This window comes from Andrographis paniculata, unplaced genomic scaffold (assembly GCF_009805555.1).
Source record: "Andrographis paniculata isolate CXL003 unplaced genomic scaffold, ASM980555v1 Contig86END, whole genome shotgun sequence".
NCBI lineage: Eukaryota > Viridiplantae > Streptophyta > Magnoliopsida > Lamiales > Acanthaceae > Andrographis > Andrographis paniculata.
The window spans coordinates 5,203,831-5,229,871 of NW_026137624.1; the positions used below are offsets into that span (position 1 = coordinate 5,203,831).

Here is a 26,041-nt window from a genome sequence, read left to right on the forward strand (position 1 = left end):
TGTGAAGAATATAAAAATAATGAATGTGTAGTGTATTAATATTTTTGAAAAATGTAAAAAAAAAAATAGTAAGAACAAAGCCGATACTTTACAAGAAATCGAGTTTGAGATGGTTTAAGCTTAATACAGACAGTGCGTCGAAAAACAACCTTAGAGTGGATGGGATCATTCGAGATCACCACGGCTCCACTATCGTGGCTTTTTAGTTGGCGATTTGCAATTTTCTAAGCTTTGTATGATCCCTCGACATGGAAGATTTCACATATTTATCGCAAGTAGGTAAATAGGTCGTCGAGCACATGTGAAATCTTCCATCAACTTGTTCGGTTACCTTTGCGATAAATATATGAAATTAGGTTTTGCATATTTCGATTGTCTAAAATGTTAACTCCACTTGAATTCTAGGAATGCTTAGAGGTATTATATAGGTCGATACCGGTGGAGTTCTCAACTTTCGATTCTCATGATTTTTGGAATAGTATAGATATTTGGATTTTCAGGTAGTGTCTATTCTCGTGTATAGCTAGTACACTTTTGGTATAGATTATTTTGCTACTATTGGTATAGATTATTTTGCTAGATTAGGTTCAATTCGCAGTGGGATCGACATTTCATATATAATCTTTTTGTATATGTCATTCTTTATATATACAGGTCGAGGATCCCACCTTAATCCCTCGTCCTAGAGACGAGGATTTTTTTAAAAAAAATACTCCCTCCGTCCCGCGAGGGATGAACTTTTTTATTAGGGACACGATTTTTTAGGTAGTGTAGATTAGTAAGTTATTAATAATAAGTTATGATATTAGTTTATTATATTTTATATGAATAATATTATTGGTATTTTAAAAATTGTTAAGATTATATCTCGAAAAAATATATGCAATATGGATATCATTTCGTAGATAATAAAATTTTATATAAATCAAATTTTTATTTATTTGTCATTACCATAAATTAGTTTTATAAAAAATGAGAAGTTTTAAATATAGATAAAAAAAATTATGTTAATTGAGGAGAAAGATATAAATAAAAGGGTTTTGAGCGGTGGTTCCTATGTGTAAGATGTTAGATGTTAGAAGTTTAATTAAATTGATTTATATTTGTTAAGTATGTTTATTGATAAAGTTACCAAAAAAAAAAATCATGTACGAAAAAAAAAATAGGTCATCCGTGGCTGGACAGAAAGAGTATAATATTTTTACAATCTTATATATACATGCAAACAATTGATTTTGTTTGTTTATTGTTTTGATTTGAAATTTTTTATATAAAATATAGAAAATTATGTCCATAATTAAGATATATATATATAGATAATGCATAATTTACATTCGTTCAACACCATATTGTAAAACAATTTAAAATATTTAGATAATTTTATTTTATTAATATAGATACAAATAATATTTTATTAATATTTAGTCAGCAATAGAAATATAGATAGTACATGATTGCAGACATTAATAAAAAATATGTTATTATATTTTCATGTTTAGAATTGCTTTGATCCGATCTTGATGAACCTTTGGCCATCGGGTAATCCTAATAACAACATAGTCATGCCATTATAGAATCGCGAAAAACTTGAACTAGTTTGTCAAGGGCATGTAGTTTTTCGAACAAAGTGAGAGGCCCTAGATTCACTCACAACTCTTCGAAGAATTAGATATATTAGTATATTACTCTCATTATAGACTCTAGACTTCAATATGAATGATCGTAATACTTTGTATTGAATAAGTGACAATCAGCGGTAAAAAGATTAGTTTGAACTTACGAAAATGATTCAACGGGTGGTAAAAGTATCAACTCAATACTTTGATTATATATATATATAATAAAAATAATAAATAAAATAAAAACAACTTTTGTGTGACAACTAAAATTAAGAGGTAACCATTTAAGAAGAAACTTGGCTATAAAAGAAGCTACAAATAGGTAATTAATACACACACATTTGGATGGCTCCCCTTTCAAATCTCCAACAATTAGGATCCCAAATCATCTATAAATACCAATTTAATTTCACTTCTTCTTCAAACATCAACAATAATATTTCCATAATACAATCCTCCTTATCATTATCATTATTTTTTGAGTTTTCATTTAATTTATCTATAACAAGATATGGACAATTCTCAGAACCTAAGCTACCAAGCCGGCCAGGCTAAGGGCCAAGCACAGGTATCATTTACTGATTGACTCTCGTTTGTAGATAAATAAATAAATTATGCATATTTTTAAAAGTTTAATTTTTTTTAAATAAGACGGTCATTTATATAATCAAACATCATCATCTATAATATAATCAGGAAAAGGGCAGCCAGATGATGGACAGGGCAGCCGACGCGGCCCAGTCGGCGAAGGAGTCGATGCAGCAGGCCGGGCAGCAGATGCAGGCCAAGGCACAGGGCGCTGTCGACGCCGTCAAGGACTCCACCGGCGCCAACAAATGAACCATTTCTTCATCGACTCGACGGGCTCGTCTTAATTAGTTAATTAATTAATTATTAGTATTATTATTATTATTTGGTTAGATAAATTAATTAATGTAGGATGGGATGGGATGGGATGCAGCTTCATTCAGTATGTTTGTGTTCTTGATCAACTTGTCGTATTTTTTCTTCTTCTTTTTTTTTTCCTATTAAATGTAATAAATTGATGGAATAATTTCAGCTTGTGTTTTTGTTTTTTTCTTTTAATAAACGTTTTGTTTACTTCAATATTCTAAGATAATTTATTTTATTTATTATGTTATCGTTATGGTTTTTTTAGAGATATCACTAATAAAATAGGAGTAGTACATTCTAATTTCTATTTAAAAAAAATACAAAATAAATACATCCATGTTATGTGGTCAACTAAATGGGTTTATGTTTCATGGCAAAAATAAATTTCGTATTTAAGACTTGAAAGATAATATTGCAATACTGTGCTGTAGCACTTTTATTATTTTAGAATTGGTGGATTATTTCTTTATTTATTGTTAATTATTAGAAATTGATAAATATATATATATATTTGAAAAAAATTAATGCTCCATCCGACCATAAGTAAATTTGTTTTTTGCACGTAGTTTTAGATATAGTAGAAATAAAGTAGAAATGACTAAAATAACCTGTGTTATATAAAAATAATGACATTTGTGTAATATATTGTAAATTATAGGACGGACTAAAATAAAAAAATAAATATTTTTTCATGGGACGAATAGAGTATTATTTAGATAAAATAATTTTTATTATTTGCTAAATATTTTATAAAAAAATAATTATATATTTTTATTGAATATTGTATAAAAATAAAAGAACAAAGTGCTATTAATTCTTCTAAACATTCATCACATATTATATTATAATTCATAATAGATAAAATTTATGACAAAAGTTTAAATTGAATACATACATACCAACTTCTAAAGCCTTTGGCTTTTACAACAACTATAGGATTTATTTATTCAATTTATTCAAAAATATATATTATTTATTTATAAAAAAATAACAATTTAATATAAAATAATATTTTTTTTATTATATTATCGATACAATTATTTATATCTAATATTAACATATTTATTAAAAATGCGGAGTAAACACGCTAGTCTCTTAATGGAATTGCTATTTATATTAAACACAATTTTTATATATTTCTAATAATAGGGAAGACAAAAATAAGAAGTCAATCTTATAGAGAAAGAATAGGTAAAAAATTCTCCTGAAACTTTTCGAATTAGCTAAAAATTATGTGGTTTTAAAATTCTAAAAAATTCAGTGATTTCCAAAATATTGCACGCTCTATCCCATCTCTGAATTTTATCACATTTGACCGCTATACTCTATTTATATATATTTTTTTATTTATTTATCTCTCTTCTCTATTTTCTTTTTCCTTCTTGCATGTTTTTCTCAAATTTTTTTCTTCTTCTTCCCCAATGTTTTTTACGTATTGTTTCTTTTCTTCTTTTTTTTCAATTTTTTTTCCTTCTTCACCACCGCCTTCTTCGATGGGAGGAGCACCACCTCCACCTTTTATTGAACCTACACCACCCCCTTCATCCATGGGAAGAGCACCACCTCCACCTTTCATAGAAGAAATGGCACCTCTACCACCCCCTCCACCATTGGGAGGAGCACCACCACCACCACCACCTCCACCTTTTATGGGAGGAATGGCACCTCTGCCACCTCCTCCACCCATGGGAGGAGCACCACCTCCGCCACCTCCTCCTATGGCAGGGGGACCTCCACCACCTCCACCACCTCCACCGCCCCCTCCTGGATGTCGTGCCCCTGGGCCACCGCCACCTCCTGGAGGTGTTCGAAGAGGACGTGGATTAATACGTTCTTATGGTACGGCTCGAATATCTAACGTGAAGCCAGTGCAATGGAGCAAAGTTACCAGAGCATTACAAGGAAGCTTGTGGGAAGAATTGCAAAGGCATCAAGAGCTACAAGGGTATTCATCTTTCTCTCCTGAACAACTTAGGGTGTGTTTGTTTGGGGGTTTGGATTTTGGATTGGGATTTGAATAGTAAAAATTTTGAATTTGAATAGTTGTATGATGTGATATAAATAGGGTTTGATGTGATGTTTTGAATGTAAAATTGATTTTTAGTATAATATAAAAAATGAAAAATAGGTGTTTGATGTGATGTTTTTGGGGGGAAAAAATTGGATGAATAGTAGAAATCCTTCAAAATCCTTCAAACAAACACACCCTTAATTTATATTTAAAGCTTTTATTTTATTTCTCTGGGAATATATATCTATGAAAATATTTATTTTCTCTAATTTTCTTTTCTTGTGTATTGATCTTTCCAGTGTTGAGATCTTCCATTAAATTTAGAATAATGCTTATGCTTTTTATTTTAAATCTATTATTTTATTTCACCAATGTTTTTCTTTCTAGGATATATATATATATATATATGTATCCTTTCTTTGCTTCTCTGTTTTTTTATTCCTGATATATCTCCCTTTATTTACAGGGGAACAGACTTTGATATAAAAGAAATTGAAACTCTTTTCTCTGCTATCCCCAAGAATACAGGTGCCAAAGCTGGAGGCCCTGCTAGTAGTAAACCCACGAAAGTCCAGCCGGTAATGTGATAACCCGATCCGAATATGATCTGAAATAGTTGGGTTTGGGTTGAGATTTTCGACCCAATTAATAATTTGATCAAACTCGTTTAACCTATTTAATTAAATGGGTTAGGTTAAGGTCTACATTTTCGACATGAAAAGAACCCGTCTTATCTGTTTAATTAATATTTTTTTAAATTTAAATATATTTTTTAAATTTTATATCAATACAATTCAATATTTATGACCAATTTTATAAAAATAAACAATAAAGAATAAAAGATTGTGTTGTGTGCTATATGAATAAGAGTTATACGAGTCAGATTCAGGTTGATCCGATTAATAAAAAATCATGTTAAGGTTACAAATATCAACTCATTTAATTAAACAGGTCTAAGTTCAAACTCAAGAGTTTTGTAACCCGTTTAAGCTGACCCAAACCCGAACCCAAACCCGAACCGACCTGATCCATTTGCGAGCCCTAGTAATCTGTATGAATCCTTTTATCCTTTTCTTTTTTATGACATTTTTTATAGTTATTGATTGTTTTTTAACCTTGCAAAACCTTATATTATAAAGAGAAGTGAAACATAACATATATTGCTGAAATAGAGCTAACATCATCTAGTTAAGGTTTTGTTGTTGTCCACTTTTTCCCATTCTATTTCCCACTGATATGCATTATCTTATGTAGATTGACCTGAAGGTTTTTTTTTGTTTTTTTTTTTCCAATTTTATTTATTTATTTTTTCTCTTTTTTTCAATTTTATTTCTTCTTTATTTCTCAATTTTCTTCTGCAACCAACAATACCAAATTATTTAACTTCTTGATTTTAAATTTGGATGTCAAATTAATTTCTTAGATTTATGGATTCTGTAAAACAGAAGAAGAAATCGATAGTAAACAATAAATTTGGAATCGATTTCAAATTTGGTTATATTTAATGGATTTAAAATGAAAAAAAAAAATTGAGATTAAATTTTAAAAGTATTGAGAAAAAAGAGAAGAATAAGGAAGAAGATAATGTAGAAATATTGACTAGGATATTTTTAGTAATTTTATACATAAATATATCAGACAAAAAATCGCATAACTGAATGAATTTTTTACAACATTTTGGAAACTAGAAGATTTTTTGAAATTTGAGAACCAATGAAATTTTTAGCAAATTCAGAAACCAGCTATTTTGCCAAAAGAATATTTTAGTAGTGAAACCATAAATTTAGAATATGTAATTAAATACTTTAAAAATTATATTTTAATAAATGTATTAATATAGATATCATTTTGTTGATAATAAAAATTTATATAATATAAATTAATAAAAATATATTTATGTATAATTCATATAAATTAATTTTATAAAAAATAATATATTTTAAATATAGATAAAAATATGTATTTATTAACTAAAAATATATAAATAAAAGGATTTTTTAGTCAAATAAAATAAGATCTATTGAAATGAAAATTGAGTAAGTATGGGGAGGAAGTACTCCATTTAATAATAAAATGTACAATTTTTTAGCTTGAAAATTTAACTTTCGATCCAAAACTTCTCGTCGAGAGGATTGGTAGATTCTCGGACGATTCAATGCGAACTCCGGTGGTATATGATAATTTTTATTTCTTTTCTTTTTTTTAAAAAAAAAAGATAATGCAGGTAATCAAAGAAAAAACGGCACAAACTGAATTATAATTTATTCAATATCGAATCATATTGTTATCTAATAGAAAAACAAGAAAATAATGCAAAAAACAGATATGAATGAATGGCTGGTCCTATGCCAATTTGTATTACTCGCAATCTCCGTCATTTTTTCTTTGTTCTTTTAATAACATGATAATTCGTAGCCACTACTCTTCAGGTGCCATCTAGGTAAACCTCGACCGAATATAATAGCCAACAAACTAAGCCCGACAACGTAATCTCCATCCTCTTAATTGATTGATTAATGGCCCAATTAAATATTGTTCTTGGTTACATCTATTGTCACTTCATTGGTTTTTCTAACATAATGTAATGTAACAGTGATTGGTCCAATTTAAATGATTGAGTATGGTGCTAGCTAACAAAAGTCTCCCAAATTGCCCATTTTCATACAACTTTGTTTACTTCACATATTTTCGTTCATTTTGAACTATTCATTTTTCCAAAAATATTACTATCAAATACATTTTTTTTCTCTCACAAAACATCACATCAAATAGTACCTTTTTTTTTTCAAACTTCCAAAAACCTTAAGAAATTCTATCTAGTCTTATTTAAATACTGTATTTCTTTGATCCATATCTATATTTATCTCACAAACCACACAAAAAAAAAATGCATCATATCAAAATAGCAAATATAACACCTCAAAATATTGAAATGGAGTACTATATTCCAAGATTGTTGCTACCTTCAATTTTCATCTCCATATAGTATTACTTAAAAAATTAGCACCACCCCCCCCCCCCCCCAAAAAAAAAAACCCAAAACTTTTTTTTGTGTGATGACTTAAAGAAGTAGCCATTTTAGAAGAACCTTCGTTCTGCAAGGAGCTACAACATACACATAATAATAAAAATAATAATAATTTAATACTAATAAGAATAATAACAAGAGGGTGATGTTACCTTTGTCACATTCCAAAATTGCACATCTGCACGAACTCCATTTCATTGTCGACATACTTTGTCCAGAGAGGTTTGTATCTGTTCATGGCGATATCCAGCCACGGCTTCATGTCCCCGCTGAAATGGATCACCGCAGCCTTGTCAATTTCCTCCATGCTGATGCTCGGATTGATCCCCAGCCCCAATACGTGCCACGACTTGTCCAGAGCCTTCGTGGTCCCGTGGAACGTAACAAGCCCCGCCGGAAGTGTCCCCAGCTTCCACAACGACCGATCCTCATTCTGCTCTCCATCAATATTCATCGGCACGTTAGAAATAATAAGCTACATTTATTCTAACAGAGATTTAAATATCATTAAATGATCATCTTACTAAAAAAAAATTAATCTAAGCATGACATTATACCAGATTCTCACCTAAAAGTTTAAACGCACAATAAATATAATGTTAAAACGACTATATCACTTAAAAATTTAAACTAATAGGAAAATAAATCATTAATTACATACTCCCTCTGTCATCTAAAAATGTGTTCACTTCTTTTTTTCGTCTGTCATATGAAAATATTCTCCTAAAGTAAAAGATCATACTAGCTCCGTCCTATAAAAGGGGTACCATTGACTTTTTGCGTATTGATATTTGAATATTAATTATTATATTAATATGTAGTACAAATCAAAAGAAAAATACAAAAATACCTCTAGAGTCTTTAATAATACAAATACAATGACATTTGTAGAGTAACTTATACAAATATAAAAATATCTTTAATGATGCAAAAAGCATATGGTACCATTCTTATAGAAAGGAGTTAGTACTACTTTTTGTCTTCTTTTACTAAGTAGCAAAAAATTATACATTCACATTAAAACTTGTGGCCAAATTTTCGAACATATTTTTAGTGATGGAGGGAGTATAACTATATAGTCAACCAACAAATATATAATATGATCAATCTCACCTAAAAGCTTAATATAGTAGAAAAACACATCATTAATCACATGTTATATAGTTAACCAAGAGTATCGTATTAATCATCTTACCTAAAAATTTAATCCAGTAAAAAAATGCATCATTAATCACATTATATAATCAACCAACAAATATCAAGTGGATTTACCAGGTTTTGCCAATAATGGTATTGATCCGTGCACTTCTCGCGTCGCCAAGCGTCAAGATCGAACATGTTCATCCCGTACGCCCAGGCGCAGGCTTGGGGGTTGAACTTCTCCTTGATGAGAGGCTGGGAGAAGTTCAAGTATTCTGAGTAGCGGTGGAACAGACCGAAGCAGGTATGGACTGCGGCGTTCACTTTGCCGTCCATGTCGATTTTCCACATGGCTGTCAGGTCCTTTTGAACTACAACGTCGTCGTCTAGGAAGAGAATCTTCTGTAACTTGGGGTACATTTCGGGTAAGTAGAACCGGAGATGGTTGAGCACCGAGAGGAACTTGGGGTTTCGAAACTTCATGTTGTTAACATCTTTGGTGGCGTTCTCCGGTCTGGTTTCGAAGTAGAATTTCCTCACATTGATCGATTCGAGCTGCCTAAGCACCGGCGCATACGACGGATTCAAGAACTTGAAGCTGTCCACGGGTTTGATCTCGATGTGAGCTCCTCCTTGTATTGGCCTCATCTTAAACCAAACCTTAGTAGCCGCATAATTCATCCTGTCGGTGACGACGTGGAAGACGTGTTTCCATGGCTCCTCTGCATTTCTAACGACCGAGTTCACCACAACCGAGATCGCAATCACATTGTCAGAAAACAGGGCGTAATGGTATAAATTCGGGTCCTCGAACTCAGCCTCGGGCTCATCATCCTTGTACTTTTCCGGATGCGCGATTCTCTCCTCCATCAGACGCATTGCTAGACAATGCAGACTTTTTGGAGTCGATTTTGCAGCAATTAAGCTTGTAAAGGCTCCGTTCTTCTTTGCCTTCAAATGGGATTCGTGGACAGCGAAAATCGTATCTTTTAGCTTCTGAATCTTTAACTGATTGTCGTAGGACTCCTTCGACTCCGAAATCATTAATCTTGCGATCTTGACTTTATCCTTAACCTCTTTCTCGAATTGTCTCAACACTTCCTCATCTATTGGTCCTTCGGATTCGAACAATGCAGTTCGATAAGTAGGCTTCAGTTGAAGATCTGAGAAATTCTTAGCCAAATCATCATAAGTCTTGAGCAGCTTCGATGTTTCGAGCTTCAGCTTTCTTGCGTAAGTAGCGTAGGCATTAACTAAAGCAATGTGATTATTTGCCTGATTATGTATCAGATTCAACCTAGTCTTTAATGGATCTGATTGCCACGCTAGAAATGTTCGACGAACATGGACGTTTCCCATCGTTTCCAAAACCTGTTCATAGTTTGCAAATCAAGTGACATTTGAAAAATCAGAGCAAATTTATTCTCTACAATCAGTAAGAACATCAGTCTAAAACCTGTTCATGGTTTGCAAATCAAGTACCATTCGAAAAATCAGAGCAAATTTATTCTCTACAATCAGTAAGAACATCAGTCTAAAACCTGTTCATGGTTTGCAAATCAAGTGCCATTTGAAAATTAAGAGCAAATTGATTATCTACAATCAGTAACAACATCAATCCAACAGCTTAATCGCATCATGTTTGGTGCATCATTGAATCAAATTCAAATCCTTCTTTCCTACTCTAGGAATTGTGGTTTAAACACAGCGATTTCACTCGCGAAATCGATCCTTATAAACTAACAGCGAAAACTCAAAATTAATTCATCTACAAGCAGAATATCGACACGAAATTTAGATTGATTTCAGCAAATGTTTACCTAAAAAACAGAGAGGGATGAGAAGGCTTACGGAATCGTTGCGAGACGGATCAGAGGAGAGGAGGACAGAGACAGTGGCGAGGAAGAGGAGCGTGAACATGGCGGAAACAAAGATCCGGTAGCTGAAGAAGCTACGAAGCAGGGATCCGCCACTAGATCCGACACGAGCGCCCCGGACCACCACCGCCATAGCGAAAACTCCAGGACAGATCTTCAGGCAAGAAACAATCAATCCTCTTAATTGTTCCTTGGAAAAATGTCGATTCTGCAAATCCTACTAACGTAGAGCAATGAGTGAGTCCATAAATCACAGAATTAGGGATGAATCTGCGTAATCGGCAGTTATTACAGCTCAATTTCAGATGCAAAAGAGACGATGGACGAGAGAGATCTGGACTCCAAACCTGCTGAGAACCCACTTAATAATAATATGATTAAAACGTGCGAATAATTTTATAGGATATATATAATCATTGGTTATTAATAAAAAAAACAAAATTACTCCCTTAGTCCAAATTAATTTGTAAATGTATTATTGAAAACAATTATAAATATAATATTGTATTATTTGTGAAAAAATTTAATAAAAGTATTATTTGTATTATTTGAATAGTTAAAAGTAATAAAATAATATTTTTATTATTCCTTTAATGATGTGACGTAAAGTAAAAATATTTTTTAAAAAAAATAAATTATTTAATAAAATATTTATTTTTGTAATTAGACGTCTCAAAATATAAATATTTTTAGTTGGACGGACGGAGTACTTTACCTTCTAATTTTATTTTTTTTTATCATTTTAGTCTATTTTAGTTTAAATATCTTTTTTTTATTATTTTAGAAAAATCATAAACTAATTATTAAATTTTCATTAAAAAAAGAAAATCATTTCAAATAATATAGTGTATCTATTTTGTATTTTGGTATAAATTTTTTTAATGTGAAACATCGATAGTTAAAACACTAACATTAAATAGAAAATAATGGTGAATAATAGTTTTAGTGAACTCTCTTCCATGTGCTCACTTTGTGTGTTTTTTATGTATGTATTATTTTTATTAAATAGAAAAAATATTATTCCTTCTGTTCCGGCTACGGTGTTACTTATTGCAGACATAGGAGTAATATAATTAATAAATAGTTAAAAATATATTAGTGAAAATAATTATAATTATAGATTCATATTAAAATAATTGATTAGTCTAATTAAAATAAAAAATATATAAATAAAAAAATTTACAATGAGATTAAAGTAATATATAATTTTATTCCAAAAAAAATGACTAAATAAATGTAACAAACAAAAATTGATGATAGACATAGTAAGTGAGACGAAAAAAATATTACTTAATACTCTTTCTTCCGTCCATGTAGAAAGTAAACATTTACTTTTAACACGATATTTAAAAAATAATAGTATTTACACCTAAATTAAATAATCCCCGTCACTATAAAAACTACATTATTTTTTCAATATTATTACATAAAAGCCCACTCCTTTTTACACCTAAATTAAATCACATTCACTAAAAAAAACCTAAGACCAAAATAAACAATTTAACATTACAATATTTATTCTATCCTAACAAAGTGAGCAGAACATATCAATCAGTACGTAAATCTAATGCAGCAACTAGCAAAGGCCTGTGACAAAAACAACTCAACAGAAAATTGCAGCAACATCTATGAATGACAAAGATCTACACAAGAAACATACACATACATATCAAAATTTAACAGGTACTTCAAAAAAAAAAAAAAAGAACACTTGATCAAAAATTTTTTGATAATAACAATAACACCACAAACCTATAAAATGTAATATACCTATTTACACATTCAACAGCCAAGCCTCCAGTAGATTATCAAATAAAACTATCTATCAGACAGGTAAAAAAAAACTGTAAAACTAACCGGAAGAGGAGGAGGGAAGGTACCGTTTTTACGGGTTTCCGATGGTCGTCACAAAGGGAACCAGCCTCCGATAATCCCGTCGCCTGCCAAGCACGCAATTGTCAAGAACTCGCCCCAGCATCAGCCGAGTGTTCTGCAGAGCTACCTCTTTCTGCGACGCGCCAGACTCGACCGGATTGGCCGGCCCGGGTGTGTTAAACCCCGTTACATACCCAAGTGCGGCTGCAAACTGCAGAGGCCCGCTTCGAGCCTTGAAGGAGGTCTGAGCGGCGAGAATCTTATCGTCCGTCGCACTGAATCCGTTCTCGAAAGATCCGGGGTCGAGCGGGTGGGAACCAGGCAACGGGCTGCAGCTTTGCAGGAGTGCTTCGAGGACGCTGAGAGCTTCCCAGCAGAGGGTGCTCTCGACGAGCTGGGAGACGATGGCGTACATGTGCGGACTCTGAGCTGCGTCGACGGGGGTGTGCTGAAGAAGAGCTTTCAGCATGAGGAGAATGACGCGCTGGTATTCGACCGGGCCTCTTTCGAGAAGCCGGAGGAGGTGACCGAACGCCAGCGCCGAGTGTTTCGGGAACCACTCGTTGCACAACAACGGGGAGACGCAGGCGAGGAGATTCTCGATGGTTTTGATCTCTCCATTAGAGTAGGCGATGAATACCGTCGCGAGCTCGTCGAGGGATTTCGCTCGGCACCAGATCGCGATGTTTGTCGCAACGGTACACGCTTTCTGGTACTGCAGTTCTAGAGGGGACGTCGGTAACAAACCCGACTCCTGGCAAAGCTGTAGGCAAAGCCAGGGGAGTAATCCCGTGATGTGCATCAAGAGACGCGTGTCGGCAGCCCCGAATATCGAATCGCAGGAAGGTACGGTTATCCGCGAAAGAACCTCGATCGAAACTCCGTGACTGACCGTCGACATAAGCCCTTTAAGCACAAGAGGCTGCACTCCTTCGAATGTAGGTACCTTCGAAGACGACGTCGACGTTTCAGCAATGCTCCTGGTACTGATATGATGATATTCAGAACTATCCGAACCATGCGTGTCAAGCTCGTCCCTCGGCATGCTAGAAAGGAGGACATTCTCCGTCGTAGTATCGCGGAACGATAGTCGATCGATGACTCTAGAGAAAAGCTCGAGCACCTGGCAGTACACATGGATGAAATCGGTGTGCATCATCGCTATACAGCCCCAGAAGAGCTGCGGATAGAGTATTACTTTCTCCGGTTCCATATTTTCCACCATCACCTGCAACGTCAACAGAATTTCCATAACGAAACCCAAAACCGAAGGCACGGGATTACCGAGGCATCTATGCAGGCATCGGAGGAGAGATACGCACGCGTCGTTGGTTACACGGGGCCTAAGCGCACGGTATATTTGGTGGGATCGACATGCGAGGTGTCTCGACGTGCATTCCATAGCCCATTTAAGTGCCTCGGCTCCCCAGGTTTCTCTAAGATCGCCCTGGAAAAAGATGGCATCGACCATGCTCTGCACAAGAGCAGATAAAAGTGCCGCACTCGGCAGCTCTGGCCGGAAGAGTGAAGGGTCCTCATTCTCCCACATCATACTGCCTCTTTTCGACTGGACATATTTGATCAGACTCACAACCTGCTGTTTATTCTCTCCGTCGCTATTCTCAACGTCATACAGCTCTAAGTGCCGACCGGCGAGCGAATAGAGAAGATTAACCAATAGGTGCTGGCAGTGTTCGAGCACAATATCCTCCGAACTGTCCATTGAGACAAACGTGACATGAAATAGCAGCGGCAAGTGCTCCCGGAAATCCTCATCGTTCTCGTACGCAATTTCAGCGAGTAGAATCAGGGCAATGTCTGCTTGCGTCAACGAGTGCTGCTGATGGCCCTGCAAAGCCGACTGAAGCTCTTTGGCGTTGATACCGTGAGTTCCAATCCCTACGTGCAGCCCCTCTTCCCCAGAATTAGGAGTGTCGATAAGGTAATCTCCACTGTCTCGAGATACATGGCGGCTTCGCAAGCTTCCAGTCGAACTCCGCACCCCCATTAACGGGCCAGACATGTTAACCAACGCTGGTAAAAGCTGGCCAGAGCGACCGGCAGACACAGGAACGATGTTAAGTTCTGGAGCCATAGGAGTCAGCGGACCCGAAGCACTTCTCCCGCCAACGGCAGCTGTTCTCCAGCTTAAGCTCCCACTGGTGTTCCGCAATGGTCCGTCAAGCGATCCTCGGACTAGTAAAGGAGACATGTGAGGCTGGCTGTCCACGATAGATGCAATTTGGGCGATTGCAGGTGCCTGAGAAAATTCCAAGACAAGGCCGCCTCCAGGGTCGCCCTTACTGGCGGTAGGTCTCAACAGTTCAGCAGTATCTTCAAGCATTCGCTGAGCTAATTGGTAAACCAAGTGATCAATCGTTCGTTGTGGGCAGATTCGAGCTAAATATAAACTGACCCTTTTGGCGACAGAGAAGTATGTCGCAAATGCTCCACTTATTTCTGCTGATGCATTCGAATCGCAATCTTCAATTCCTTTAGTTATCAAGAAATCCAGTACGGGACTAATGTTCCTCGGCTTGCTAGCTATTGTGCTCCACAACTTCTCAATTTCATCGGGAAATTGGTCTCCATGGCGCCATGTTACATAGTAAAGGCTTTTCAACAATCTTTCGCTCCATCCAGAATCCTTCAGCTTCCAGAAATTGAGATTCTCGATCCATGGAGCCATGCACGTCAAAACTTGATGCTGTGCAATGATGTCTACGGCGTCAAGTTGCCTCTGCATTATCTCTTCACAAAGAAGTTGACTCAGCTCAGGATGATCTTTGGCAAGTTTGCAAGAAAGTTTGTACTGGAACTGTTGATAAGAGTCGGGAAGGTTTCCAACAACAGCAGCCCGATAGCTTCCTGAGGATTCAACACCATCCTCGGCCCACTCGCGGACAGATAATGTCTCAAGCATTTGAAGTGCATCATCACGAATTTGTCGTGATGGATCCACTACTTTGTATAGAATCAGACTCAGAAGCCTCTGGATTTCACATTTTGGTATCTCTTGACGCATGTAGACTTCAGCTAGAACACTGAAGTAGCCGTCAGCTATCGACGCATCAGAATAGTAGCACTGGAGTTAAGGGAACAAAAAAGAGTATTAGTTATTCTGGATAACATCAATTTTTCAAAAAACAGGACTTCAACGATGAAAAGAAACTGAACAAAAGAATACACCTGATCAATGCAGGCAGGAAATAGGTCTAAATTGGTGAGGAGAAGATTTTTCAGAGCAAGTTTTGCCAGGGAAACTCGATGATGACCACCTCTATGTCGATCACGGGTATTTGCTCCACGCATACCATCCCCAGTATACTTTGAATAAGATGGGGTTCTAGGATCAGAAGGGGAAAAGCCGAATGGTGCTCTGGGTGCAGGCTCATTAAATAAGCTGTTAATCCAGGAAATTACCCTGCCACTCATCTTTCTCGCATTATCATCAAAGCAAGGCCCATACAACAGAGAGGCCATCGCATTCATAGAAGCCCATTGTATGGCTTCAACTTGTTCACTCAATTCTTTATCAAATGAAATCTTATCAACCGAGTCTTTGGAACGTGAGTGCTGATTGGACTTGTAGCGTTCAACTTCACGTCGATAATCACTAACACCATCCTGGTTCCAAGTGCCACCAGTGTCATCACCCCAGCTGAGTAGGAGGTCAAATAGTCTCTTTCTAGTTCTAATATCAAATTTCTCTGACTTTGAATCAACAAATTCAGGAGCTAAAAATCTCAGAACAGTAGCAAGTGCATATCGGAGAGGCTGCGTTTCTTGAAAATTCTCAGTAGATGCCGTCAAAATCTGTCTTGTTGTTTCTTCAATGAACTTCAAGTAATGAAGACGAAAAACTGGTTTGCGACCTAACATTCCTGGCCATATCTTTTCAGCAACTGTGCGGTATATGTTTGAAATATGGATTCGAAGCTCTTCTCGGCGGGACTTTTGACTCTGCAAGTGTCATTCATATTTGGACCAAGTAGACACAGTAAAATCAGCTTCTTTCAGTTAAAACAGGCAAACAATGAATTGCACTAATTTTCCAGAAATAAAATCCAACTTTGTTTGCTTGCCAAGAGGATTCTCAATTAAGCAATATTTGCTACCAGGGCCCCACACCCACACCCACACATAAAATAAAAAATAAAAAAGAGCCTAAAACATAAAAATAAAAGCACATAGTATGAAATTATAGAAAGGAAAAGTAAGCTGGAAAATAGAAAAATAATTTTGCAATGTTTTAGAGTTATAATGAAGTTTACCTTCCACTTTGGTTTTCCCTCCGTTTCCATAGACACCTCATCTATAAAAGAAGCAAGCTCACTAAACATTATTTCGCATATATCCAAGTGTGAGTGGCCAAGTGCCATGGTAGCCGCATGCTGTAGTGAACATGTTAAACAAGTGTCTTGGTCAGAGTTATGAACCTTAGAAATATATCAGAGGAATTAATAAAGGGCTAAAAAATGATGTTATGAATCCTAAATCTACTTGTATAATCATCCTATACTAAACAACACTTGAGTAATAAAATTAACTGCTAAGCAGTGTCCATTTGTTAAAAATTGCAAAGATGCCAAATAATATAAAATAAAATAAAAAACCATCAAAACTCAGCTACTAAGTAACATGATTGAAGTTTTCAGCAAGCAGACTTTTCTTTTTTCAGAAGGAGAAGAGGATTTTATAGCTTTAAGATAAGTATACACAGGCACTGACAGAAGGCTAAGGGATAGGGGAAGAGGGTCACAACCAAATTGCAAGATCAGGATTCCCCTTAGCAGGCAGAAATTACTTACTACATTTGATTCAGAACCAGATTTGAGGGAAGGAAAGATCAGATGGAACAATTCTTTCGTTGCTGCTGAGCCACCGCCTTCCCGACCATCAAGTGGACATGAGCATGCAAACATAGCATACATGAGCCATTGATCCAACTTATTGTCTGTATCTTGTGACTGATGAGCCTTTCCACCCAACTCTGCTGGTGTGATATAAGCCAGGCGTTGGATTACCTCTAATCTGCATATAAAGGGCAGGTTTTATATAATGCAGAAAATTAGGACATAAGGGTTACCAAAAAAACAAGGATTCGGTTGACAGAATAGCATTCTATCATGCATTGATACTATAAATCAAGCGTAGGTTATTTAGTGTGGAACTCCTACATACCATTTAACACCCTTGTTAGGTAACAGTATATGAAATCACAAGAATTCATCATTTTTTTTCCCGATAAAACAAAAACAAAAAAAAAAAAAAAAAGAAAAGAAAGAATAACAATGAAGCAGAATGCATATTTAAATTATAGAAATATTTACTTTGCTTCCTGAACAGAGCTAGGACATAGTTCAGCAGCATATTTGACAATCTCGCTTAGGCATCGAGCCCATCTGTTTTTGTCAGGACTCTCAAATAATATAGACTGCAGAGTTGCATCCGGAGGTACAACATCAGACTCTCGTTTCAGATCAAAAGGACGACCAGAGTCCCAATAACAGCTCTGCACAATATCATCCTGCAGAACGGTGCATCATAAGTTAAACTTTGGTGTCATACCAGAAGAAAAGGCGCAAGCTCGTGGAGTAAAATCTAACAAGCAAACACCACAATAAAATATGTAACCCACCCCATTCTCTTCCAGAACATCAATTATAAATATTGGTTCAGCTTCACTTTTCAAGATATGATCAGGTCGCTCCGGCATGGAAAGCTCCCGTATATCATGACGCAATGCACGCACGTAACGCAGCAACTCCAAAGCAGTATGCCGTATCTGACTATCAACAGAGCTGAGGAATATAAGACCAACTGCATCTATCTCTGAAGCACGAAATTCAATTGCCTCTTGAGACTGACGAAAGGATGATCTCTTTAACCCCTCATTTCTTTGTAAGCGCTTCGAGTCCAGAGCATCACGTTCTAACTTTTCCTCAGTTAGACAAGCTCTCCAAAACCTCATGAGATCCAGAAGGCGTACCAGTGAAGTTTGAATGAGAAGTGGGAATTCATCTGGAAGACGTAAAATGAAATTCGCCATGCCTCTCATAACTGCAAAGCGGCGATGAGGAAGATATCTGACAATGCGGTTCAGAACCTGCACAGCTTCCTCACGAACACCAGGATCAATGCTAATACAATGTTGGGGGATTATTTCAGTAATCTTATCACTCCGGCCTACTTCTTCAATCAGATATGGGATGCACTTCAGCACCGAGCGAAAAAGATACCCTTGAGACTTTTCTTTTGTAATAGAATCTGGAGAACAAGGTTTTAATCTTCAGAAGATCTAACCAACTTGTAAGAGGCAGTTTAGGAATCATATAAACCAGGCAATTGAGTAAACACTAAATCACGTTTCACCCAAGAACAGTGTATAAGGTTGGCTGAGTGTGAGTATACATAGAAAATTGATTCCCAACAATGATTTCTACAGAAAATGATCAAATGTAACAGAGCATGTCATCTAATGCTGATGCATCTCTTGGAGAAGAAATACAATGGCACTATATTATCATGACCAGTAAAAACCAAGCACTAAAAAACATTAGAACATTTAAGGGTCTGTTTCTTTAAAGTTAGGTTTTGGTCTCACACTTAAATAAAAATCAACCCACCCATCCCCACCCAGAAAGAAAATAAAAAAATCATCAAATCAAATACCTATTAGTTTACATTGATTTACATGTTGCTCCCCCTGGTACACCCAGTGTTTTTGTTCCTTAATTCTTTCGGTATTAATATACCTCCTTTGATCTTTCCGGTAAAAAAATGCCTATTAGTTATTTGATATGTTACACAAAAAATCAATTTTTCATTCAAAATATTATATCAAACCTTAATTCATTTAAAAAAATTTACTATTCTCAAACTCCAAATCCAAATCCAAACCTTACAAGAACCCTTGACTTTTCGTGTGCTTTTTTTCCAAACTAATATAATGATAAACTGGAAAACCTAGCAAATTGCATTTGCCACACATAGGTACTTAAATGACATTTTAAGAATTACAATTTCAAGACATTATCCACACAACGAACCTAGAAAACTGCAAGTACCAAAAATGTTACCTATAGTGGTCCTTGATGAAGTAAGAAGAGCCAGACTGTAGGTTCTATGACAAGATCTCAAAATAGCTTCAATTGCTGCCTTAACTTTTGGAATGTAATGACCAAGGTTATGAGCTGCAAGCACAACATAAACTCCATCATCTAGAATATCAAACTAAAAAAGATCATTAAATAAAGGAAACAAACTAATAACCACCATGAAGAATTTCCAAGCCAACATGCTCGCTAGTAGGAGACATAACAATGGCAAGCAATGCACGAAGACCGATGACCTTTGCTTCTGGACTATCTTGCTTCAGCAGTTCCAGTATCGTGTGGTTCATTGCAAAATCAAGATTATGCTCCGCAATTGTCACACAAAATTCCACTAGTTTGTCATGCTGAACATCTTGAGTGAGCATTCCTTTCCTAAGGAATGTCAGAAGTTGAGAGGTAACACTGTCTAGGTAATCCCATACACGATTTGGTGGCTGTCTTTCACCATGGACACTCAAGTAAAATTTCAGAACTCGGTGTAGACAATCTAAGGCCATGAAGCGGTGGTTCTTATCCTGAAACAAACTAAAATGAAAACACTAGAAAGCCCCAAAATCTCAAAGGAATGCAACAATCAAGCCAAGCATGTTTATTTGAGTGTTCGAAAGCACAATAGTGGACATTACGTTCATCAACTTACTCGCAGATGTTTGTACAATTGCTCCATATGAGGACCGAAATTACTGAGGAAAACATTAGGGTCCCCAAGACATAGGAGAAGAGTCACCAATGGGTAGCCAACCTAGAAAAGAAGAAATGTTTGCATCAAGCAAAGTATTCAAGGTGACTATATTAAAAAATAGATATGTTTGAAACCCATACAAAAACAAGGCTGACAGGGAGATTAAAAATGTAATTAGTCAGTAACTAAGAACCATCACTAACTAATAACAATGGCGAACCACATAAAATTCTATTTTCCAACTTTCACCTAAAATTTTATGTCAAATTAGACTTACAAACCAGAGAGATCCATATCATGAAAGAAAACATATTTATGCTTTTTCTTTTTTTACGATTAGAGCTTCAAAACTACCAAACAACATAAGATCTAGGAACAGGAATCAGGGGGATTCAAATTCCATAATCTATCCTTACACTGAAGTCAACAGCAATAAACACAAAGGTGGGTGAATCTTTGAGGAAAAGTTGGAACTCTATTCTAAATTATGCAGGACAAAAGGAACTCACAATGAGAAAGGTGAAGAAATGACTAGCATGAATGATGAAACAGCATATGTCTCCTTAAAATTGTACAAAAAAAGCACTGCTGAGCAACAATATCATCAAGATGCCAGCAGATTGTATTCCGATTTCAGAAATAAGGGACTCCAGATCAGTGTTGGATCTCATCTCAGAGTAGTAAATGCACTTTAACAAGCAGCGGTAATAGCAGGAACAACACTTCAACACAATGGGAAACATAATACAAGATGCTTCAGATTTCAGACCAGGTTCACAAGTGTAGCATAGAGGTTATCATTTAAAAAAAAAAAAAAAAAAAAAAAAAAAAAACAGAAACTTTGTCTGTTTAACCTGAAATAGTGGTACTTACAACTATATGTTTATTCTGCTTATCCATCCAGTGCATCAGTTGTCCCCTTATACGTGCAACAGCTTCATACCAAAAGGTAAGTGCAGGTTCAACACCAGAAGGAGGCCACAGACTTTTTCCACCATCCGCAAGTGGAGCTAATACATTTGAAAGCATGTTGCATAGTGCATGGTGAAGTTCACTTTTACGCTTGTGGGGAGCACGATTTAGAGGGTTGGCTTTAGCAACAAAGGAGGCAGAAGCATTCAGACTACCTTCTGTTTTAACCTGCAAAACAACTGTAAATCAAACAATGTTTCCCTATGTTAAACGGCAGCTTCATTCCCTACTTACCCCAAGCTTGAGGTAGCGCATCCCATTGATAATGCTGAGTGTTTCACTTCGTGCACCACTCGTATCAATTCGGCGAGTATTGAGCTCCATGAAGAAGCGCTCGGTGACAGAGCTAAATCTGTTCAGTCAAAAGAATAACGTGCAAATATTTAGTCATATCTTAACATCCTTGCAACAAGGTTCATTATAATATGGATAGATTTTAAAATGTAAAATTGTAGAAGTAAGGTTGCTTTTAATGTAAAAATGCAAATAAATATCTAATATTAGCAACTCAGATATTCAGATATCAGTGTAGTTCAAAGCAACTAAAGAAAATTTTGATAGGGTGACTGCGGATGTGGCCATACAATTTAGTATCAGAGCATAAAACCTTTATATTGCTATACAAAATGGTATAAAAGAATTAAATTTACCTGATGCTTGACAGAGCCCCAAGAAGCTGTGCTACTAGGTCCAAAAGAAGGCCTCTCAAATCAACAAGGGATGGATATTCAACTTGGCTAACAACCCTGAAATTGATAAACATCAAGCTTTCAGCCCAACGAAGCTATAGATAATCATTTTAAAGAAACCCAGCTAATGCTTTGAATCTAGTCTAGTTCAACTGTCACAACAAGCAATACTGGCAGCTTCTAGAAGCATGAAGTTATCAGCAATCAGCATCATTTCATTTTTTATAAGATGAAACATGCTAGTTCCCTCATTTCAAAACTAGATGCAAGCAGTTTGATAGCATAGACTTTTGCAACTAGGGATAAAATATAAACTTTTCTTGAACAAACAGGCATCAGATATGCAACTTATATTCTGAGCTTCTCATAATTACCTGTCTGCATTTATTAGCCAGTCGAAGACAAAATTCTCAAGTCCAATCCACAGTTTTTCTGGCAATACAGAACAGCATGTTAATTTTCAGATGATCATTTTTTATTATTATTTAATTCCCAACTCTGGATGGAAGGCATGTAAACAGCTAAATGAATAGATTAATACATTTCTCGGAAAGTCAAGGAATTAAGTGAAACTGTAGCGCAAACTAACCTGTAAGTCCTTCTTGTGGGCAGCACTCCACAAATCGAATACATGCTGAACAAAATATGCATTCTACTGCCAGCTGTAAATAAAAGGTGTCATTGATACTTGTGTTGGTTTGGAAAGCAACTCACATTAATTGTAAAAATGATTTTCCCTTATAGCATTCTTCCAGAAATCTCACCTCTTTCAGCATCAAAACTTTTGAAAATATAGATCCTTTCAAATTAAGTAGTATTCATTATATAAACCCGCACCTCGACTATTCAAAACAAATTGCAAATCCAATCGGGACCATCCACCATTAAATAAATTTAACTACAATAGCTCAGAATACATTTTTCATCACAATTGATGATTAAGCATGATAACTTGTAACTTATTGCTTTAACTTAGAATAAAATGGTTTTCAATAGGGATGATCATAACAATTTGTTATCCTAGTAATCCCACTTCTTCCAGCACTAAAATCATCTAGAGTTAAGCCTTTCAGTTATAGTGTTTCGTCACTCAAATATTCATCCATCCCAACAATTCAGGCATGATTCCCTTTTTTCGCTCACATGATTATGAAAATATAACTGATAACTCCTGGAATCATCATGCCATATGATTTCAGTATATCTTTTAGTTTTCCATAGATTGCAAACAACGAGGTAGAAACAACCAATGAAGGGAGAATGAAGCTAGGTATCACAAACAGAATAAATTTCAGTAGGATGATATCTCATGGAAATAAAAATAAAAATGCAGTCGAATGAAGCTCGTATCACAAACATAATAGATTTCAAGTATTTACTTATAAGCCGTTAGCCATGACCGTGCAAATTATATCGAAACTCAATTTGTAGTTATAGCATCTTAACATTTTATTAGTCACATGAAATTGGCATACAAGTGTGTCTATGAGTGCATGTAAGAAGTTCCAAGGAAAGAACTTTCTCTATTATAAAATTTCGAAAGATGGTCCAGGGGAAAATAATATATCAGGTGGAAAAGAAAGAAACCTTTCGTTGAAAAGTTGATGCATCATGTGCGCCTTTCGGAGATTCACTGCATAGTAACCCAATCACAATCATAAGACAACATTTGTAGGAGTTAATCATGTCGTTTAAAGAGAAATATTAAAGGAAAATAGATATTTACCTTAAAAATCATTGACCAAAAGCATGCATTAAGAAGAATTTATATAGCATAAAAACCCAAGCGAGAGCCATTACAGAAATCAACAAAATTGCAGCAATTATTAAGTGATATTTTTTGATAAAAAGTGAAAAACCTTTCTCTCCATCTTGAAAGAGCTTCCAATAAAGGCACAGGCGTATGGCGTGCCACCATAGCTAAAGAATCTAATACTTGCTCATAAGCTGGATCCGATGGCCGAAGATATTGCCCATCCTACAGGTAGTCCACAAACATTGCAAATAACGACAAAAATTCATAATTAAACACAAGTCAACTTCAAACAAGTACGGCATGACGTCAAAAGCCTTACGACACAAAAATCGAATCTGAATCTTAAACTAGCCGCCAATTTTTCCCACCAAGCGCCGAACGGCCTTTTTTCTTCTGAATTTCCTAAGGTTTGCCCAACCACTTCCTCATACAACATAAACCCTCCTATCTTTCCATTATCTACAACCAACACCAAGCCTATCCACATGCAATACAACATAGTACTTATTACTTCCTATGAACTACCAACTCTCTGAACAAACCTTTGTCCATGCTACAGCACTCCAGATCATAAATTTTATGTGGAAATGTATCGATAACATCCTTACAAAAAAGCTCAATTACACCAACAACTGTACTCCAAACACAAGAACTCAACCACATTGAAGAACAATTAATCACACCCACTCAACAGAACCAAAATAAATTTAACAAACAAGTAACCTTACCTGAACTTGAGCAGTTTCAATTCGACGCCTGGCCAGAGGAAGAAACCGCTGCAGCAGCGCATCAACAATCAGCTTCGCCGCACTCCCAGCCTTCATTCCTTCTCAAAATACGCTTTCTTCCAACAATAAACCACACACACCTCCCAACTCCAAGAATTCAACTCAGCCCTAACATTTATCGTTCTCCCCAGCTACGATCCAAATTCAGTACAAACTGCAAAATTCAAGCAAAATAAAAATCGGAAGCAAGTCCTCTCATGACTCACCCAATCACAACTGCTTCAGCATCATCATAGATTAGAGAGAGGATAACCTACACGCTACATTTTCCAAAAATAAATAAATAACTACACCAATTACAACAATCAGACTGGAATCATTAATCCAAAATTGGGAGAAAGAAGTGCGCAGCTCATGATGTACCTTACGGGAATCGACGCAATGAGCAATCAATCATTTCTTCATTTACAGGTCGCGAATTGTGCTCACCTTAGATTGGGGACCGACAGAGCAACCGCGACATGGATTCTCTCTGGTCTATTTTTATTGCAACGCTGGGCTGTCTCGCTCCCCTGTTTTGTGCGAATTAAAGGGGCGGACAATACGGGTCGGATACTTGCCATATGGGTCAAACCGGGTTTGGGTAATTAAACACGACTTTAGGTGCAGTTGGACCGGTTGATACAACGATGAAGGCTCTGTCTATATAGCACATCTCACTTATTTGCCATTATTTTTCAAAAATTATTACCTTAAATACATTTTTTTCACATATATCAAATTAAATACTAATTTTTTATTTTTTACAAAATTTCAAAGTTTCAAAAATCTCCAAATATTTCTATCTTAAACAACCCAAAATTGCACATAAATTACATTAATAACAAATGGATTGATTTTTGCAAATTTGTGTTAAAACTTAAAAGAATAAAATACGTTGAATATTTTAATTTTCACTTTTTTAAAAAGTATTTAGAGTTTTTTTTAAAAAAAAAAAAAAATTGTACTTCCTCCGTTCACTAGTGTATATCTTGCCAATTTTGTCACACTTATCACTTTTCTTCTTTAAAAAATAATTATACATTTTAATGACATACTCCCTGCGTTCCAAAATTATAATTTTCTTTGAATTGTACACAAAATTTAAAGAATATACTGATAATTGATAAATATACATATATATATATATATATGAGTTTGTGTAAGAATAATAATAAAAAAGTATGGATAAATTTATAATGATATGAGCATTTATGAAAATGAGACTATTGTTTTAGAATTAAAAAAAAATGGTAAACAAGACCATGTATTGGGATGGCGGGAGTATTAAAATTTTTAATTTATAATTTTTTAATTTTTAATTAGATTAATTGGTTTTTTTTTATTTTCAATTAGACTAATTGGTTATGTTATTTTTAATTTAAATTTAACATATTTTTAATTATATACTAATTATATTTTTTCTAAATTTTAAAAAATCCAAAGTGTGCCGTTTTATGGTTTGAAAAAATTACAAACCGAAAAAGAACCGTCGAGATGACGGTTTTCGTTCGGTTTGTACTCGATTTCAATTTGAACTGTAACCGCCGGTTCAAAAATTGGCGAACCAACGGTTCAAAACCGAATGAGTGAGTCTAAGAGTGTTTATTTAC

General features: G+C 35.3%; 4 protein-coding genes across 5 annotated transcripts; 2 read left to right on the forward strand and 2 right to left on the reverse strand.

The window, feature by feature from the left end:
* The first annotated feature begins 1,804 nt into the window (after window positions 1–1,804).
* On the forward strand, window positions 1,805–2,600 carry LOC127241955 (stress-induced protein KIN2-like). The gene is made up of 2 exons (XM_051261255.1): window positions 1,805–2,187; window positions 2,316–2,600. The coding sequence occupies exons 1-2, from the start codon at window positions 2,131–2,133 to the stop codon at window positions 2,457–2,459; spliced, it is 201 nt and encodes a 66-aa protein (XP_051117212.1). The 5' UTR covers window positions 1,805–2,130; the 3' UTR covers window positions 2,460–2,600.
* A 1,199-nt stretch (window positions 2,601–3,799) lies between these two features.
* LOC127242309 (formin-like protein 20) lies at window positions 3,800–5,246 on the forward strand. Its single transcript, XM_051261798.1, has 2 exons — window positions 3,800–4,458; window positions 4,991–5,246. The coding sequence occupies exons 1-2, from the start codon at window positions 3,935–3,937 to the stop codon at window positions 5,109–5,111; spliced, it is 645 nt and encodes a 214-aa protein (XP_051117755.1). The 5' UTR covers window positions 3,800–3,934; the 3' UTR covers window positions 5,112–5,246.
* Window positions 5,247–7,535: 2,289 nt separating this feature from the next.
* Window positions 7,536–10,942, reverse strand: LOC127242339 (probable galacturonosyltransferase 9). The gene is made up of 3 exons (XM_051261840.1): window positions 10,544–10,942; window positions 8,825–10,063; window positions 7,536–7,985 (listed from the first exon to the last, which is right to left on the reverse strand). Exons 1-3 carry the CDS (start codon window positions 10,700–10,702, stop codon window positions 7,710–7,712), a joined length of 1,674 nt encoding a protein of 557 aa, XP_051117797.1. The 5' UTR covers window positions 10,703–10,942; the 3' UTR covers window positions 7,536–7,709.
* Window positions 10,943–12,280: 1,338 nt separating this feature from the next.
* LOC127242007 (uncharacterized) lies at window positions 12,281–24,940 on the reverse strand. 2 transcript variants are annotated; one of them, XM_051261339.1, is made up of 18 exons: window positions 24,813–24,940; window positions 24,390–24,603; window positions 23,765–23,883; window positions 23,493–23,538; window positions 22,495–22,567; window positions 22,280–22,337; window positions 21,867–21,962; window positions 21,451–21,568; window positions 21,118–21,384; window positions 20,203–20,304; window positions 19,723–20,077; window positions 19,527–19,640; window positions 18,086–18,714; window positions 17,778–17,974; window positions 17,256–17,478; window positions 16,719–16,838; window positions 15,634–16,407; window positions 12,281–15,529 (listed from the first exon to the last, which is right to left on the reverse strand). In XM_051261339.1, exons 2-18 carry the CDS (start codon window positions 24,483–24,485, stop codon window positions 12,455–12,457), a joined length of 6,462 nt encoding a protein of 2,153 aa, XP_051117296.1. In that variant the 5' UTR covers window positions 24,486–24,603; window positions 24,813–24,940; the 3' UTR covers window positions 12,281–12,454. The 2 variants fall into 2 exon arrangements, with proteins under 2 accessions (XP_051117296.1, XP_051117297.1); XM_051261340.1 differs by lacking the exons at window positions 21,451–21,568; window positions 21,867–21,962; window positions 22,280–22,337; ... (3 more) ...; window positions 24,390–24,603; window positions 24,813–24,940 and having other exon boundaries at window positions 19,723–20,087; window positions 21,118–21,264.
* Between the last annotated feature and the right edge of the window lie 1,101 nt (window positions 24,941–26,041).